The sequence below is a fragment of the Lithobates pipiens genome, unplaced genomic scaffold, assembly GCF_037356315.1.
Source record: "Lithobates pipiens isolate NorthernLeopardFrog02 unplaced genomic scaffold, aLitPip1_a1.2 Scaffold_8, whole genome shotgun sequence".
Classification (NCBI taxonomy): Eukaryota; Metazoa; Chordata; class Amphibia; order Anura; family Ranidae; genus Lithobates; species Lithobates pipiens.
The window spans coordinates 208,347,434-208,363,676 of record NW_027507903.1 but is presented as its reverse complement, the minus strand read 5'-3'; the positions used below and the strand labels follow the sequence as shown (position 1 = coordinate 208,363,676).

At 43.2% G+C, this 16,243-nt stretch overlaps 1 protein-coding gene across 7 annotated transcripts in view; it reads left to right on the top strand.

Moving 5' to 3' along the window:
* Positions 1–16,243, top strand: part of ST7 (suppression of tumorigenicity 7) — a 249,405-nt gene that overhangs the window by 110,313 nt on the left and 122,849 nt on the right. For all 7 annotated transcript variants that reach the window (XM_077471736.1, XM_077471738.1, XM_077471735.1 and 4 more), the window contains one exon: positions 6,334–6,388. In XM_077471736.1, coding sequence (XP_077327862.1) covers positions 6,334–6,388 — 55 coding nt within the window. The remainder of the gene's footprint in view (positions 1–6,333; positions 6,389–16,243) is intronic.

Sequence of the window (16,243 nt, the reverse complement as noted above, 5' to 3'; positions counted from 1 at the left end):
ATCAAGTGATAATGCAAAAAATAATAATATAAATTAAATTATGCAAAAAAGTCCAATAATCAAAGATCCTCCACAGTGATGGCTCTTCTAATAAAACTTTTTATCCTGAGTGCTCCCACCACCACATGCAATGGCCGCTCACCTCCTTTATGTGACCTCTAGGGGTCAAATGCTCCTTTGCACTTAGTGCCACTAAGCCTTTAAAGGAATCCTCTGTGATCTTTAATCAGGCGACACCATCAATAGCCGACTTAAGTCTCATCTGCTTTACTGCTTTCACGTTTTAAGACCAGTATTGTTGAAATGCATATGAAACAACAACAAGAAAAAGTGCCTCCTATAGTGCAGTATCCGATGGGTTAAATGATAAAGCCTCCATCCCAGCTAGCAAGAAAACTCACATTTATTAAAACAATTAAAAGCATGAAATCTAGAATTAGGAACAGTCTGTCGATCAGTCCACCGCCAGGCTCCACCTCTACTAGTTTCAACACCTCCCACGTGGCTTCATCTGGAGGAGATGCCAGACGGCTGTGGCGGGACCATTATATAGTGTACAGTATGAATGGGAAGTAATTACCTGAGTTGGATGCAGCTGTGGCATTCAAAGACGACAGCACATGCGCAGTATCGCTTCCTCGTGTCAGTGGGATACAATGCAAACACACGGCACGCCGCTTGGCGCACTTCCAATTTAAACAATCGGAAATCGCCGCTTTGTGACCACTATATAGATGTAGTATGCTTCAAGAACATAGCCAGCTATGCCGTTCAAAAATGCCCGCACATGCGCAGTAGCACTTCCTCGTGTCATTAGCACACAATGTATACACATGGCACGCTTTTTAAGACGCACTTCCTGTTTAATAAAATGGAAGGCGCTGATTTGTGACCACTTCCAGTCACGGACTGAATAGAATTAATAGGGTTCAGAAACATGGCCGAAATTGAGGACATGAAGTTATATAGAAGGAACAGTGTGAACCGTACATACATATCAATTGATAAATAAGTATGAATACAAATAAGAATAAGAATCAACATGTATATGAACCCAAAACAAAAATGGAGAAACTATTAAGGCAATCATCATATAGATCATTACCAATAACCCTATTAAGACGCCAACTTCCAAAGGATGGATAAAGTAAACTAATGATTCCATGATTAATAATTGGAAACAACTAATAAAGCTACTATTGATCAGTAATTTGGGACTTTTTGCATTATATATATTTTTTTCATATTCTATATATTTGCATCATCACTGGAAAGTTGGACCTTGTTATCATTGCAGCGCTGTCACACATTTTCATCTTGTAGGCAACCACCCACTGACTGCATGCGACACAAGGTTGAAGGCAGGAAAAATGTTAGGTCATGCTCAAGAAGCTAATGAATTGTAGGTTGCAAAACAGAGAGCGCAAGCGTGCAACAATGGCAGATGTAGAAAGTATCATGTGTCTGGTCTGCTGGGTGACCGTGGCCACCGTGAATGGGGTGGGAGTGATCTGCTCCCTCTCCCCCCCCAGGCCAGTGTCTACTAAACAGGTGCCAACTGGGTACCAGCAAGAGTTCCCCCTTAACTGGGACACAGTGAAGCATAGTAGAGTAGTGCAGGCACGACTTACAAACTTTTGCATGGTGCTGAACATAGCGCTTGGCTTCGTGGCGGAAGCTGTTCATATCGCTGAGCTAGGTAAACTGTAAGGTGTCCCGCTGTAAAAGTGCTAAACTGGAAAATTAACATCAAAGATCATACCGGTCCTGCCAAAGTGGGTTTTCGGTTATCGGTATCCCCTGTCGGTGTCTCGGCGTCGTCTGAGGTCTTGGCCGGGAACAGCAAGGTGTAGGTCGCTTGGAGTTTTTGTAGACGTTTCTTTACATCAGCAGATGTAGATCTCTTCCGCTGTACATCAGCCGAGAAATCGGGGTAGAATGAAACTTTAGTCCCGTTAAAGTGGACAGAGCCTTTCTCCTGTGCCAGCCTAAGTATTATCTTGCGATCCTTGTAGTTCAGGAGCCTTGCCAGCATGGATCTCGGTGGATTACCGGGTGAGAGTGGCTGAGGGGGTGTGCAATGGGCCCACTCAAATGCAGGCAGTGATGTGAAGGCCTCTTTGCCAAAGACATCTTGCAGCCATTGTCCTGAAAATGCTGTGGGGTCCCGGCCCTCAGTCTTTTCGGGGAGCCCCGTGATGCAAACATTATTCTGCTGCAGGCAGTTATCATCTGTTTTAGCATTGGCTTGTGCGGCTTGTTGTAGTGCTGCCCTAGTGTCTCTGGTGAGTGGGGGGTAATTGATCTTCCATGTCACTAACCCTGCTCTCCACAGCTGTGGTTCCCTCCCCTATTTTCTGGAGATCTTGCGGCAAGAGGCATACTGTTTCTTTCAGGCCATCCACCGAGGCAGTACACCTGTTGACTGCATGCAGGATTTCAGAGCGTGTGGGTTGGGGGGTTTCATCCTGCAGTGTGTCAAAGATGTCAGTGGTAGGGACAGTGGCGATATCCAGAGGCAGGTTATCGTGGACTTTGTGAGTTGGTTTGGTCACTCATGGATCGACTCTGGTGTGGATGCAAGCGGTTTGGGTCGGTACTGGTTCTGATCTACAGCGGGAATAGGATCAAATTAGGAGATGCACATGCAGTGGTTTCTGGAAAGTGGTGTTCAAGATAGCATCAATAAACCTACCTTCACTGATGACTGTGTAAGCAAAAATAAACCCTTCATTTGGTCGGAGGGCTCGGCGTGCCAGCTGTGGCACACGTGCCATGGGTTTGCAATCACTGCGCTATGGTTTCTCCTGCCTCCTCTTATGTCACTACAGCATGTACAAGCATGTGAGCAGAATCGCAATGTTTAGTTGGTTGCAGAAATTTGTATTTAATCCATCCGACCTGGTCAAATGCCTGTCTATCAAACCATTTCAGTTTCCTGTTTTTACTTTAGTTTGTGTGGCTTAGATGTATGCTTCTGATTTATTGTCCTGTTGCATAATAAAATTTGTATAAATCAAGCACTGACCACTGGGGATGGCATGATGTAAAAGAGTGAAACCATTTCTGGTTCGTTGGGCCATGCATTTTGTGTTTTTATGTCCCACCTTTTTATTATCCAAGCAACCCTTATAGGCTTATACCATTCACGTTTGCCCCACCATGCTTGACAGAAAGCATCAAACACTCCTCCAGCACCCTTTGGTTTGCTCTACATCTCGCATGTTTGTCATCTTGATCTAAACACCTCAAACTTACACATCCATTTATATTACCCTTTTCTAATCCTCCACCATCCAATAACTGTGTTCTTTTGCCCATTTAAACATTGTCTTTGCATTTGCAAGTTGCAGAAATACATCTGTCCTGATTAGATGCCACTTGCCTTCTTTCTTTGAAGATGCTAGCCGAGACGTATTTGTATAAAATGTTAAGTTTCTTGGAAACTTGATGCATGAAATAACCTTCATTTTTCTAAACAAGAGCCTGACTTGTTTCCTGAGAAAGCTATGTCAGTTTCAGCTGTTTGTGAATCTGAAAACCTACATTTGTAAAGTCAGGACCCTACAGAATGGTTGCTTGAAGTAGAACTTTGCAATAATATGCAAATATATGACAAATGGGTAATTTCCATCATTAGCAACTATTTGTAAAATTGTGATATGCCTTGGCTGTATTTTAAGTCTATTTAACAATACATTGATAAAGATAGTTGCTTTCAAGGACATTTCTAAGTGATTCTAACTTTTTTTTTTTTTTTTTTTTTTTGCTAGTTTTTGTATATTTACATGTAAAGTGTACAAACCAGAGCATATGTATATACAATCTGACACACATGTATTTACACACCTATAGATAGACATATTAGAGAGATATTTTTCAGGCGACTGCCATCCACCTCCATCTTGCACACAGGGTGCCCAGGAAAGTGCTGGTAGTCACTAGCTCTCATCCAGCATGTTAAGGGCAGGGGGACGTTCCCATGTGTCTCTGATATGTTTTGTGATGTCTGTTTCAGGCCTGAAGGTGCCACAAGGTAAAGTGACAGGCATGCTGGGTGGTATCCAACATTTTTCCTTTTCTTAATGGGAAACCCGCTGGGATAGAGAACCAAAACCTGCCTTTACAAATGCATTCTCAAAATATACAAGCTCTCCCGCTATCTACCTGCTCAAGGCTGCTACACCATGCATTCTCTGCCTGTTCCTGAAATGGCAAGATCATGGTGGACAATAGTGAGTTGGTACGTCTGTGTGTGGCATGCCAATCTCAAACCGCTACAACATTCTCCTGGCACCCCCCCATCCCTCATACTGCTTGTAGAAAGGAGAAGAGATTGTATATTTGCTGATCTATTTAAAGGGCTTTTTACATGTATTTTTCCCCAGAAAGAAAAAAGAATATATATAAGCTCTGAGGGTAGTCGTCCTGATCTTGGCTTGCCTATCTACGTAATTGTTTATCTGGCACAAGTATAAAGGATGGTGGCCTTAATAAAGTCTAAGGCCGGCCATCCATGGTTCAAATCTCGGCTGGTTCAGCAGGAACCGGCTGAGATTATGTTAATGGGCAGGCTGAATGTACCAAGTTAATCAATCATCTTGGTTACAGCCTGTCTGCCGGATTTTCTTATGATTATCGCTAGTGGCTGCTTTAGCCGCTATTGATAATCACGGTCTTCTCCTGGTGAGGATGGTGTACGCTAACCCGTGGTTGCAGCAAAGAAATTTGCACTGTGTATGGCCTGCTTAATACATAACCATCGCTGTCACCGATTCCATTTGAAAAATGTAGAAAGTAGAGAGCGCAAAGGCTTAAAGCAGAACTCCATGAAACAATTTTATTCTCCTATGCAGTGGGGCTCTGCTCGTAATCCATTGGTTAACTGCACATTTTTTCTTGGGGAGCAATAGAAAGCCGTACTTACCTGGTCCTTCGACCCTCCAGAAAACTGCACTCCCCCACATCCAGCAGTGGATGGTTCCTGCCATCCTCATGTCCAGAGCCAGTCTATGGGAGTGATTATGTCAGGAACAGTCCATTAGTCTGTAGGGGGGCAGGAGCCGTGGGGGCAGGTCTTGCAGTCTGTGGATTAGGTAAGTATATCTCCTCTACTCAATCCCCTAGACAAAAAAGAGCAGTCAACCCATGCAGTGCGGGCACAGTCCCACTGCATGGGAAAAAAATATATTTTTTCCTCCATAGTTCTTCTATAAACCATTAAAATGTTACTAAACCCAGGACCCTGCAATTACGATAACTGGTCTCCCACAGTATACACAACATGGAAATGCAATTATTTAAGTAAATATAAACTGCTAAATACCTTTTCTCATCAATAGTACATAGCAGTCTTTTGGGGGCGTTTGGTTAAAGCTTGTAGGAGGCGTTTTCATTCTGCACTGACTGTCCTATCAGGATGCAGGACCCTCCACCCTCTATCTGGACAGTGCTGAATAGCCCTGTGCTTATCACATGCAAAAAAAAAAAAACAGCAACACACACCAAATTGAGCATGTGCAGCCTGTCCACTGGCTCTGTATTATCAGGAAATATATTGGGGACAGTGGAAGGAGGAGAGAATCAGAGAAGACAGGATCAAACAGGCTTTTTTAGACAATGCAGAGGAATAACCCCTTTAGGTTCCACAGTGAGTATAACCACCATGATTTACTGCATATACAGACTGATTTTACTGTTGTGGGTTTAGTAACACTTTAAGCCAGTGGTATCCCCATCTCTTCAGATCTACTTTCAGGGATGGCCATTGATGGCTGAATACAGAGTCACGTCAGTTTGAAGTGCTTATGAGATCATTCAGAATTTACTGTAGGTGAAATTGACTTGCATTTGACCTATATTTGACCTCTGTCAGAAAAAGAAAAGCCTAGAGATGAGTGTAATCAACACTTTTCACTTGCCTATTTGTGTTCTTTTCAAACATAATTCCTGGAGCCTTTTCTTCCGTGTAGATCTATATGAAATATGTAATGCAAATATCAGATTTAGAGCCGGTTCACACTGAGGCAGCACGACTTGCAGTGCGTCTGCCTCAGGCGCCCTGCACACGACTTCAGTGGTGGTTTGCAAAATGACTTCTGTATAGAAGTCAATGCAAGTCACCTGAAGTCGCCCCAAAAGTAGTACAGGAACCATTTTCTGAGTCTGACCAACTTTAGTCGCTCCTATTAGAACGGTTCCATAGTACAGAGCGGGACGCGACTTGTCAGGTGTCTAAGTCGCCTGACAAGTCGCCCCTGTGTGAACTGGCTCTAAAGGTGTGGATTTTGTTATGTTGTTTAATTTTGTTACCTTTGTTATTTTCAAATACAGAGTGTAAAGTATGGCGAAACCCATTAAATCTGTTTCGAGGAGCAGAATATAATCGGTAAGGTCTGAACTGTGCTACCTTATCTTTCTATTGTTTGATTATGATTGACCTTGTAAATTCCTGTATATATTTATTTGGTTGCTAATGCTCTGAAAATTAAAATGAGCGGAATGATCATATAAACAGTCTGGTTACTCTGAAGGTGTGTCTTTTTTTTTCTTTTTTTCTTTTATAAGTAGAAGGAAGGAATAAATCTCTTGACTCGTACTATTCTAAGTCTTCATAAGTCTAAGGAATGAATAATACAAAAAAGCTTTTCTCTATTTATGGTGCAGAAATCTACATTTCCCAGATCATACATGAGTCTCTTTAGCCTGATGTAATATAAATCAGTGCAGCGCTGAGAGAAACGTATAGCAAACGAATGAAGTTAGTTGATAGGCAGCAGAGCACACGAGCACCAAGAACAAGTGTCCGATATAGTGCTTCTATGTACGATCATGAAGCACCTCCGCCACTTGTAATACCTAAATGAGTGGCCCCCAGAATGAACAGAAGGGTCACATGGCACTATTTTGGACACTCATTATTGGTGCTTGTGTGTTCTGCTGTATATGAACTTCATTTGTTTGCTGTGTTTCTCTCAGCGCTGCACTTTTATATTATTTTGTTTAATGGGATTTGATAATTTGACCTGGAGTGTTAAGCAGCTTTATGTTTTACAGGATTTAATTGCGCTGATTGATAGCTACCTTATCTTTAGCCTGATATATCTAAGCAATTGTCATTTTGATGGCTTGAGCAACAATTCTTCAAAACAGAACTCTGGTGCTTTCCAGAGTATTTAATTATTCAATTTTGTTCATTATTATTATTTGTAATATATACTTCATTTCATTGTTCCTTGTCGAATTCTTGCATTTAAATTTTTTTGTTCAATATTCATAGAAACTATTTTTCAATTTAAAGATGAACCGCAGTCTGCTCACATAATTTGTAATCAAAACATCTTTGCCATTCTGAAGCTTCCATCCAACCACTTTGCATATTATTTTATATATATATATATATTGTGATTCTGTACTTGCCAAATATCCTGCAGAAATCTCCTTCCCCTGAGTCTGGCTGCAAAAATTTTAACTGCGGGCAGCTGAAGCTGCTGCCTGTTCACTTCCTGGATTTACACAGAGGCACACCTCCAGCTCTGCAGCTTTCATTGGCCCTCGTATGACTCACCCACCCTTTTTTCCTGGCAAACTCTCATGAGAGCGCTGTGCATGATGTCATAAGCCTAGGCTTTTTACCAGACAAAAAACAGGAAGTGGATTGTATAAGGTATTTACTGGCAGAGAAAAAATCCAAAGTTAAAACAACAAGGGCAGAAGATTTAATAGATGGAAAGATGAAAAAAATGACTGAAGTTCCGCTTTAATTATTATGTATTAGTTTGCAAACCTCATTTGAATAGTATCCTTTTTTACTCAACCAGTTGTGTCTATATCTGTTCTTTTATTATAACATTATTGTGTGGATGGATCATTTCACCTGTGACTCAAAAAGATTGTACAAAGCACTCACAAGGTGATGAGGGCCTTTTTGATACCACTGAATGCTTTGTTTGCACATAACCATATGTACTTAAATTTGATTATATTCTACATTTGGCTAGTTCAGTGCAATGTTTCTCAACTCAGTCCTCAAGTACCCCCAACAGGTCATGTTTTTAGTATTTCCCTCAGATGAAATGGCTGTGGTAATTACTAAGGCAGTGAAACTGATCAAATCACCTGTGCAAAATAATGGAAAGCTTGAAAAACATGACCTGTTGGGGCGCCTTGAGGACTGGAGTTGAGAAACATTTGATTTAGTGGATTAGTTGCTCTTAAGGAAAATAAAGACTAACACAGCAGAACATCTAAAGCCTCTCAATATAAAGCATAGGCCCCTGATTTAGTATTCATTGGTGGTCATCATTAACACTCCTTCCATATGATTATGTTAAATTTCCTTGTTCAATGCATTTAATCTCCCTGTAATTATTGATAATCTTGTGATATTAAAAAGCCCTAAAACTTCTGCCTGCACTGTCATCAGTAGACCTAGTGCTGTCACTCAAATTACGCTTTGTAATATCCCCACTATAATTTGAGTTTACTGAGAACAGCCTCTCATTTATCTAATAACAGAGCAGAGAGGCTAATAGTAGAAACATAGGCACAGCAGAGCAGTGATGGCACCCCAACTCTGCACATATTGCAATCAACTCCTATTTTGTTTACATTTTGGTGCACCAATGACTGCTGCAGCTGGCACTTCTGTTAATTACTTTATGGGTTCACAGATACAAAAAGCTTTGATCTTGCCTGAAATTGTAAAAAAAAATGAACAAAAAACTGTGCAGGTTTTCTGCCAAAATGAACAACCTGGCAGAATATGCAACCCACGTCACTTCCTATGACGTGGAATCGGCTGTATTGCCACACCGAGCGCACTGCGCACACGTCATACATCCCTTCAGTGGCTGACGTCCGTGCACAGAGGAATTTGCCCGACAATATGCTCGGCTGACTACTGCACATGCGCACGTCAGAAATCCTCTAACACTTATGACATTTACGTTGCTAAACCCATTGGGCACACCTTACACCAAACCTCATCGCACCTACAGTAAGAAGGTGGGGCAGCGGAAATCTTGCTATACCAAACCCTGTTTTTAATTTGCAAACTAATTTCAGCAATCGAGTCAGCTTATCTACTTATCTGCCTTCTTACTGTAGGTGTGATGTGGTCGGGTGTAAGGTGCACCAAGGTTGGCTTGGCAACGTAAATGTCATAAGTTCTGATTTGTGCCATGCGCATGCGCAGTAGTCGGTCGACCATTTTGTCGAGCAAATTCCTCTGTGCACTGACGTCAGCCACTGAAAGGATGCATGACGTATTGCGTGTGCGCAGTCCGCTCGGTTTGGAGATGAAGCTGATTCCACATCACAGGAAGTAACGTGGGTTGCACATTCTGCCAGGTTGGTCATTTTGTCACAACACAGGCACAGGTGCTCTGCCTCCATAGCAGCAGGTAGAGGGGGCAGGGGTCAGCACAGACAGGAACTGACACTTGAAAAAGTATATAAAAAAATTATAACCTATTTATATGCAAAATATATGTTGCCTAAGTGGGGAAAATCTTGATCCTTTGGTGCTGGCGCCTCTCGGCCCTTTAAGAGGTTTATGATGCCGGGAGGCAGGGCAGGGTTTATGATCATGTAACCGCTGGGATTGGCTGTCATGGCGGTCATATGATCGTAAACCCAAACACAAGTCATGATTTGGAGCTTTCTGTTGGTCACTGGTAACTGTGCAGGGCACACGTTCTCAGCACATCTGTATACACACAAATATGAGGTTGCTCAGGCTCCAAGGCTTACCCGCCGAGCGCCCACGTATTTGCATGCGACTGGTGTCAGCGGGTTAGTACCCACACTATAGTTAAGAAATGTCCTCAAAACATTGCAAGAGCCTGTCCTCGTACATAACATATATTGATGACATTTATGGCATTTCTATTTGAGCTTAAAGCAGAGTTCCAGTCTGTAAACAAAAATAAAAAAATTTAAGTCAACAGCTACAAATATTGTAGCTCCTGACTTTTAATATAACGACACTTACCTGAACCGCAATCCTGGCAGCCCTAGCCATTTTGTCGGTCCGCTTCGAGTGCAGGCGCCAACAGGCGGCTTCACAGCCTGTTAGCTATTGCACATGCGTGAGTCGCGCGGGGCTTGCTGAATGATCCTGCCATCTTCTGGGACCTCTGTGTATCCCAGAAGGCAGCGTGGGGAAGGAGGAGGGGCCGAAAATGTCGTAGATAACTGTGCGGCAATCTTACCTGGAAGTGGGAAGCTGTCAAAACCAGGTACCCTCTCCCCCCTTTCCCCCCAAAAATGTGGCAGTGGAGGGGGGGGGAGGGTGTGAACAAGTGGTTCTTCCCCTTATGGGTGGAGCTCCGCTTTATATTTGAAAAAAGAGTGGTCACTGCATATCAACAAACAAATGGCAAGGAGATTACTGTTGATGTCACACGCCTATATATTTCTCCACTAGAGTTCTAATTCCATAAATGGGGGAGTGGCTTGGCGGTCAGCGGGAATGGACGCTGAGTAGAAGAGCTCTCCACAACCGCAGCTCATAATCCCCTTCCAGCGTGCTCTTTTTGGCTATGGGCAAACGGGACAAGTGTACTACAGGTCCAAGCCAGCAACGCTCTCTCCTGTGCCAGGAAACCGCAGTATTCTGGAGTTACTTGGCTCACAAACCCCACAGACAAAGGGCCGCACTGAATCCAAGATGGCGTCACTGCAGCACGAGGCAGACCCCAGTGAAGACTCCCTGTCAGCTTCGCAGGATATGGTAAGGGACACAGATTACACAGATCATCCAGTGCAGCTATCAGAGATGACACAGATAGCTGCAGATATAAAAAAAAAAACACCTCATCAGATATAACTGATTTAAAAGCTGACCTCCTCTCCCTCAATGAGCGACTGGCTAGCACAGAGCGCAAAGGCTTAAAGAGATACGGCGATAGAGCATTTGGGGACTGCTGTGTCCACACATGCCACTCACCTTATTCATAGACATTTGGAGGACCTTGACAACAGGGGGAGAAAGCAAAACATTAGAGTCAGGGGGATCCCTGAAAATGTAGAATTTGCCCAGAACAATCAAGCATTGCAAGCTTTTTTAAATGAACTCCTGGAACGTCCTAAAGACGCTGACATAGAGTTTATTGGGGCACACAGGGCACTGAACCTGCACCCATCAGACACAGCACCATCGAGAGACATTATATGCTGCTTACAAAGCTTCTCGCTTAAAGGAGAAATCCTGGGCAAATCCAGAAGGAATGATCAAATAATCTTTAAAGATCATCCTATCTCCCTATTCCAGGATCTTTCCCACATTACCCTCAAAAACAGGCGAGCGCTGCATCCCCTGCTGGTGGTCCTGAGAGAGAAAGGGATAACATACAGATGGAAGTTTCCCTTCCCCAAAATACCAAGGCAAGCAATACTACCTGCGACTACCAGAGGACATCCCAACCTTTTGTCAGTAGTTGAATCTACCACTAATTGACCTACCTGAATGGTATAAGGAATCCCAACGCTCGGAACTACACCCTCTCATTCCCTGCGAGCCTCTCCGTCAAAACCGCCTTCATCCAAGAAATCTAAATTCAACAAACTTACAGGCCTCAACTATGGCAAATCCCCATATCCGGCCAAAGGATTCCGGTTCCAGGACAATACTTGAGCAGCAGGAATCAATGTTCTGTTCAGTTCTTCCTATTCTGTGGATGTGGTCTACAGATGAAAATATGTTCTACTTATTTCACCCGAACATTGGTTAAAGTAACTTTTGCAATTATTTTTTTGGTTAAATGTTGTTGGTGATCTGACTATTAGAGGAACACCCCCATTTTTACCTTTCTACCCTGGAAACCGACATTCTATATTGGTGCTGGTTCTCAGCTTTATATACTGGCAGTTGATCCTATTGGGATTGCTCTATCCAAAGATGACACCTAGTGATGCTAACCGGTACTACAACTGGATTTTTCCAACCAAGCACAAGCAGCTAAAAGTGACTTACATGCTGAATGGCTACACAGTGGACACTGTCACTCAAGATGTTACTAAACATCTACCTAAGGCAGTATATCTCCTCACAAACACGGACAGATGAGCAATGCCGCATAGAGACATCTCAGGATTTAGTGCACCTTGGTATCTTCCCCCAGTGGGGCTCTGGTTAACTGGAGGGATCACTGAGGGGTTGCATCCCTGGGGGCCGGAGGCCCAAAATGGGAGGGAATACAACCTCACTAACCCATGTTATTTATGCTGTTATGTTTTCCATATACTGGATGGTGCAGTTGTCACCATGGTGGCTGAAATGTTACTAAAAACCGATAATTGTGCGATTATGAAGGTATGTTCTTTAATGTTGCCAATAATATTGAAGGAGAGCGTAATTGTTAATGTTAACATGTCGGCCCAGATCCTTAATCATAGTAAGCTTGGGCTACCCGAGCTACTTGTCTTTGTTATCCCTGTTGTCGTCGTTCTTTGTTCTAACCACTTGCCAACCAGCCGTCGTCCTCATACTGCGGCAGGACTGCACGCTCCCGCGAGCCATCATAGCTATACATCAGCACCTTTAAGCAGGATAGCAAGCAGGCACACCTGCTGCACTGCGGGGGTGCCGATGCCCGTGACCGGTGGCCGACGGCCACAAGTGATCGCAGGTACGAGAGGCAGAACAGGGACGTGTGTGCGTGTGTGTGTGTGCGCGCGTGTGTGTGCGCGCGTGCGCGCGTGTGTGTGTGTGTGTGCGTGTGCGTGTGTGTGTGCGTGTGTGTGTGTGTGTGTGTGTGTGCGTGTGTGTGCGCGTGTGTGTGCGCGTGTGTGTGCGCGTGTGTGTGTGTGCGCGTGTGTGTGTGTGCGCGTGTGTGTGTGTGCGCGCGTGTGTGTGTGCGCGTGTGTGTGTGCGCGTGTGTGCGCGCGTGTGTAAACGCACAAATCCTGGTTTTGAGTGTCCTTATTTTAAAAGTCAGCAGCTGCTGTATTTGTAGCTGCTGGCTTTTAAAAAAAAAAAAAAAGCGGCGGAACTCCCGGCGGACTCCCGCTTTAAACACGTCTCATACATACGTGCATAATAAAATAAAAATCGCATACGCTGCGCTAGATAGGTCCTAATGCCCCGTACACACATTCCGATTATCGTAAGACAGATCGTTCACATTTTGTTGCATACAACTAAGATCGAATACAACAGTGCAAAATGTGTGTAAGATTTTTGTTGTACGATTCTGGAAAATTCTTCCGTTGTGCGTAGCTACGTATTTTAAATGATGCCAAATACATGTGACCCGTGTGTCCTTCTGGTTTATTTTCGTGTTTCCAATCATGCGTGGTGTTTGTCGAATGACTTTTATCGGACACATACTGTACTGACTACACGATTGTTGTACGATGGGCTTTCATCCGACCAAAGTTTTCCTGTTTGTCCCTTCGGATTTGGTTGGATGGACTGTCGTGATCGGCTGTCGAAAGCTGCATACTAACGATCAGATTATCGAACGATCTGTCCGAAAGCGACTTTTGTGGTCCGATAATCGGAACGTGTGTACGGGGCATTATAATCCGTGCCTTGATCTATAATTATAGATGCACAGGTGAGTAATTGCATAAATAATAAACACACAGCTGGTATAAAGTGCAGGTGCAATCTGTGGCAAGCAAATAATGCGCACACAAATGTAAGCGCACAACTGGGAAAAAAGTACACAGGTGCAAATGGGCGCGAGAACCACACTCAATAAATTTGATTAACCACTTGACCACTGGGCACTTAAACCCCCCTTAATAACCAGACCAATGTTCAGCTTTTGGTGCTCTCACATTTTGAATGACAATTACTCAGTCATGCAACACTACCCATATGAAATTTTTGTCCTTTTTTTAACACAAATAGAGCTTTCTTTTGATGGTATTTAATCACCGCTGAGTTTTTTTATTTTTTGTGCTATAAAAGAACGACCGAAAATACTGTAAAAAAACAAAAAAACAAAACATTTTTTCTTAATTTCTGTTATAAAATGTAGCAGATTAGTAATTTTTCTTCATACATTTTGGCCAAAATTTATACTACTACATATCTTTGGTAAAAATAAGTACAAATTTGGGGATATTATTTGGTCTTTGTGAAAGTTAGAGTCCACAAGCTATGGTGCCAATATCTGAAAATTGATCATACCTGAAGTACTGACGGCCTATCTAATTTCTTGAGACCCTAACATGCCAGAAAAGTACAAATACCCCCCAAATGACCCCTTTTTGTAAAGAAGACATCCCAAGGTATTTAATAAGAGGCATGATGAGTTTTTTGAAGACGTCGTTTTTTTCCCCACAATTCTTTGCAAACATTTTTTTCACAATATTATCGGGTTATTTCTCACACACAGCATATGCATATCACAAATTGCACCCCAAAACACATTCTGCTATTACTCCCGTGTATGGCGATACCACATATGTGAGACTTTTACACAGCCTGGCCACATACAGAAGCCCAACATGCAGGGAGCTCCATCAGGCGTTCTGGAGCACCCAGGCCAATTCTGACATTTCTCTCCTACATGTAAAAATCATCAAATATTTGCTAGAAAATTACATAGAACCCCAAAACATTATATATGTGTTTTTTGTTTTGTTTTTTAGCAAAGACCATATAGAATACAATGGTGGTCGTTGCAACTTTTTATGTCACACGGTATTTGCGCAGCAATTTTTCCCAATGCTTTTTTTGGGAAAAAAACTGTTTTGTGCTTTTAAAAAAAACACCATAACAGTAAAGTTAGCCCAATGTTTTTGCATAATGTGGAAGATGAAGTTACGCCGAGTCAAGATACCCAACATGTCACCCTTCAAAATTTCACACGCTCATGGAATGGCGCCAAACGTCGCTACTTAAAAAGCCCCATAGGCGACACTTAAATTTTTTTTACTGGTTACATGTTTTGAGTTGCAGCGATACCACATGTGTGAGACTTCCACAGCCTGGCCACATACAGAGGCTGAGTACAGCCAAGCATGGCCGAGTATCACCGAGTATTGCAGGGTATCACCGAGTATGGCTGGGTATTGCAGGGGATCCCAGAGTATGGCTGGGTATTGCAGAGTATCACCGGGTATGGCTGGGTATTGCAGAGTATGGCTGGGTATTGCAGGCTATCACCGAGTATGTCTGGGTATCACCGGGTATGGCAATTTATGGCAGGGTATTGCAGCGTTACGCTGGGCATTGCAGATTATTGGCAGGGCATTGCAGATTATTGGCAGGGCATTGCTGGGTATTGCAGAGTATTGGCAGGGAATTGCGGGGTTAATTGTCGGTGAGCAGCGCTGTGGGCACTGCAGATCCAGCCCACAACGCTGCTGACACCGATCTCTCCCCTCTCACTGTACCGCTCGGTACAGAGAGGGGAGGGAGGAGCCGGCGTCATAACATGACCGTCATTTGACGGAGCGATCACGTGGTAAATGGCCACGATGAGCAGCCGTTTACTGTGATCCTTGATACGCCGGGTCCTGTGGACCCGGCGGTCAGGGATGCTCTCAAGTGCCCATGCTGTCTGAGCTATGTTTGACCATAGTCCAAAATGGCATTAACACAGAGCATTCCCACCAAATGTGGAGGAATGTGACTTTTATTCCACACCCCCTCCAGCATATTTCGGAGGTATTTGTTAAACAGTATTTTGTAGCAGCCTGTGATGAGAAACAAAGTACTGATGGTGGTGAGATAGATGCAAAATGACGTGATCTCCAGTGATCAAATTAACATGCTTCTACATCCAGCCGTGATTTTGAATCTTGCATAGGTGAAATCCTGAAACCACTTATGGTAATGAGCTCACCTTGGAGTGTGTGACTAGCTTTTTTTTTTTTTTTTTTTTTAACACTAAGTCAAATCATGTATATTAACCACCCTTACGTGTGTCTATACTCGGAGTGTGGTGTATCTTCCTCAGGGGGTAATGAGGAAGCTCCCCTGAGGAAGATACGCCACACCCTGAGTATCAATGACTAGAGGGGGTGGTGTTGCGCTGTTCTATATCCTAGTAAAACGGTACTAAATATGGGCAGTCTATTACTGTGTTTTCCCCATAACACTAGCAATAATAAATATAGAAGGATACGGAGGAAAAAGAATACAAATATTACAGGTACTGCCAATCTCAATATTATTCTTAAAGATGCTCAGTAACAGCGATATTGTGCAACCAGTGCACTGGAAAACCAAAGTTCCAATAATACTAGTGTAAACAATGAAGGGGAATTTGTGCAAACATCC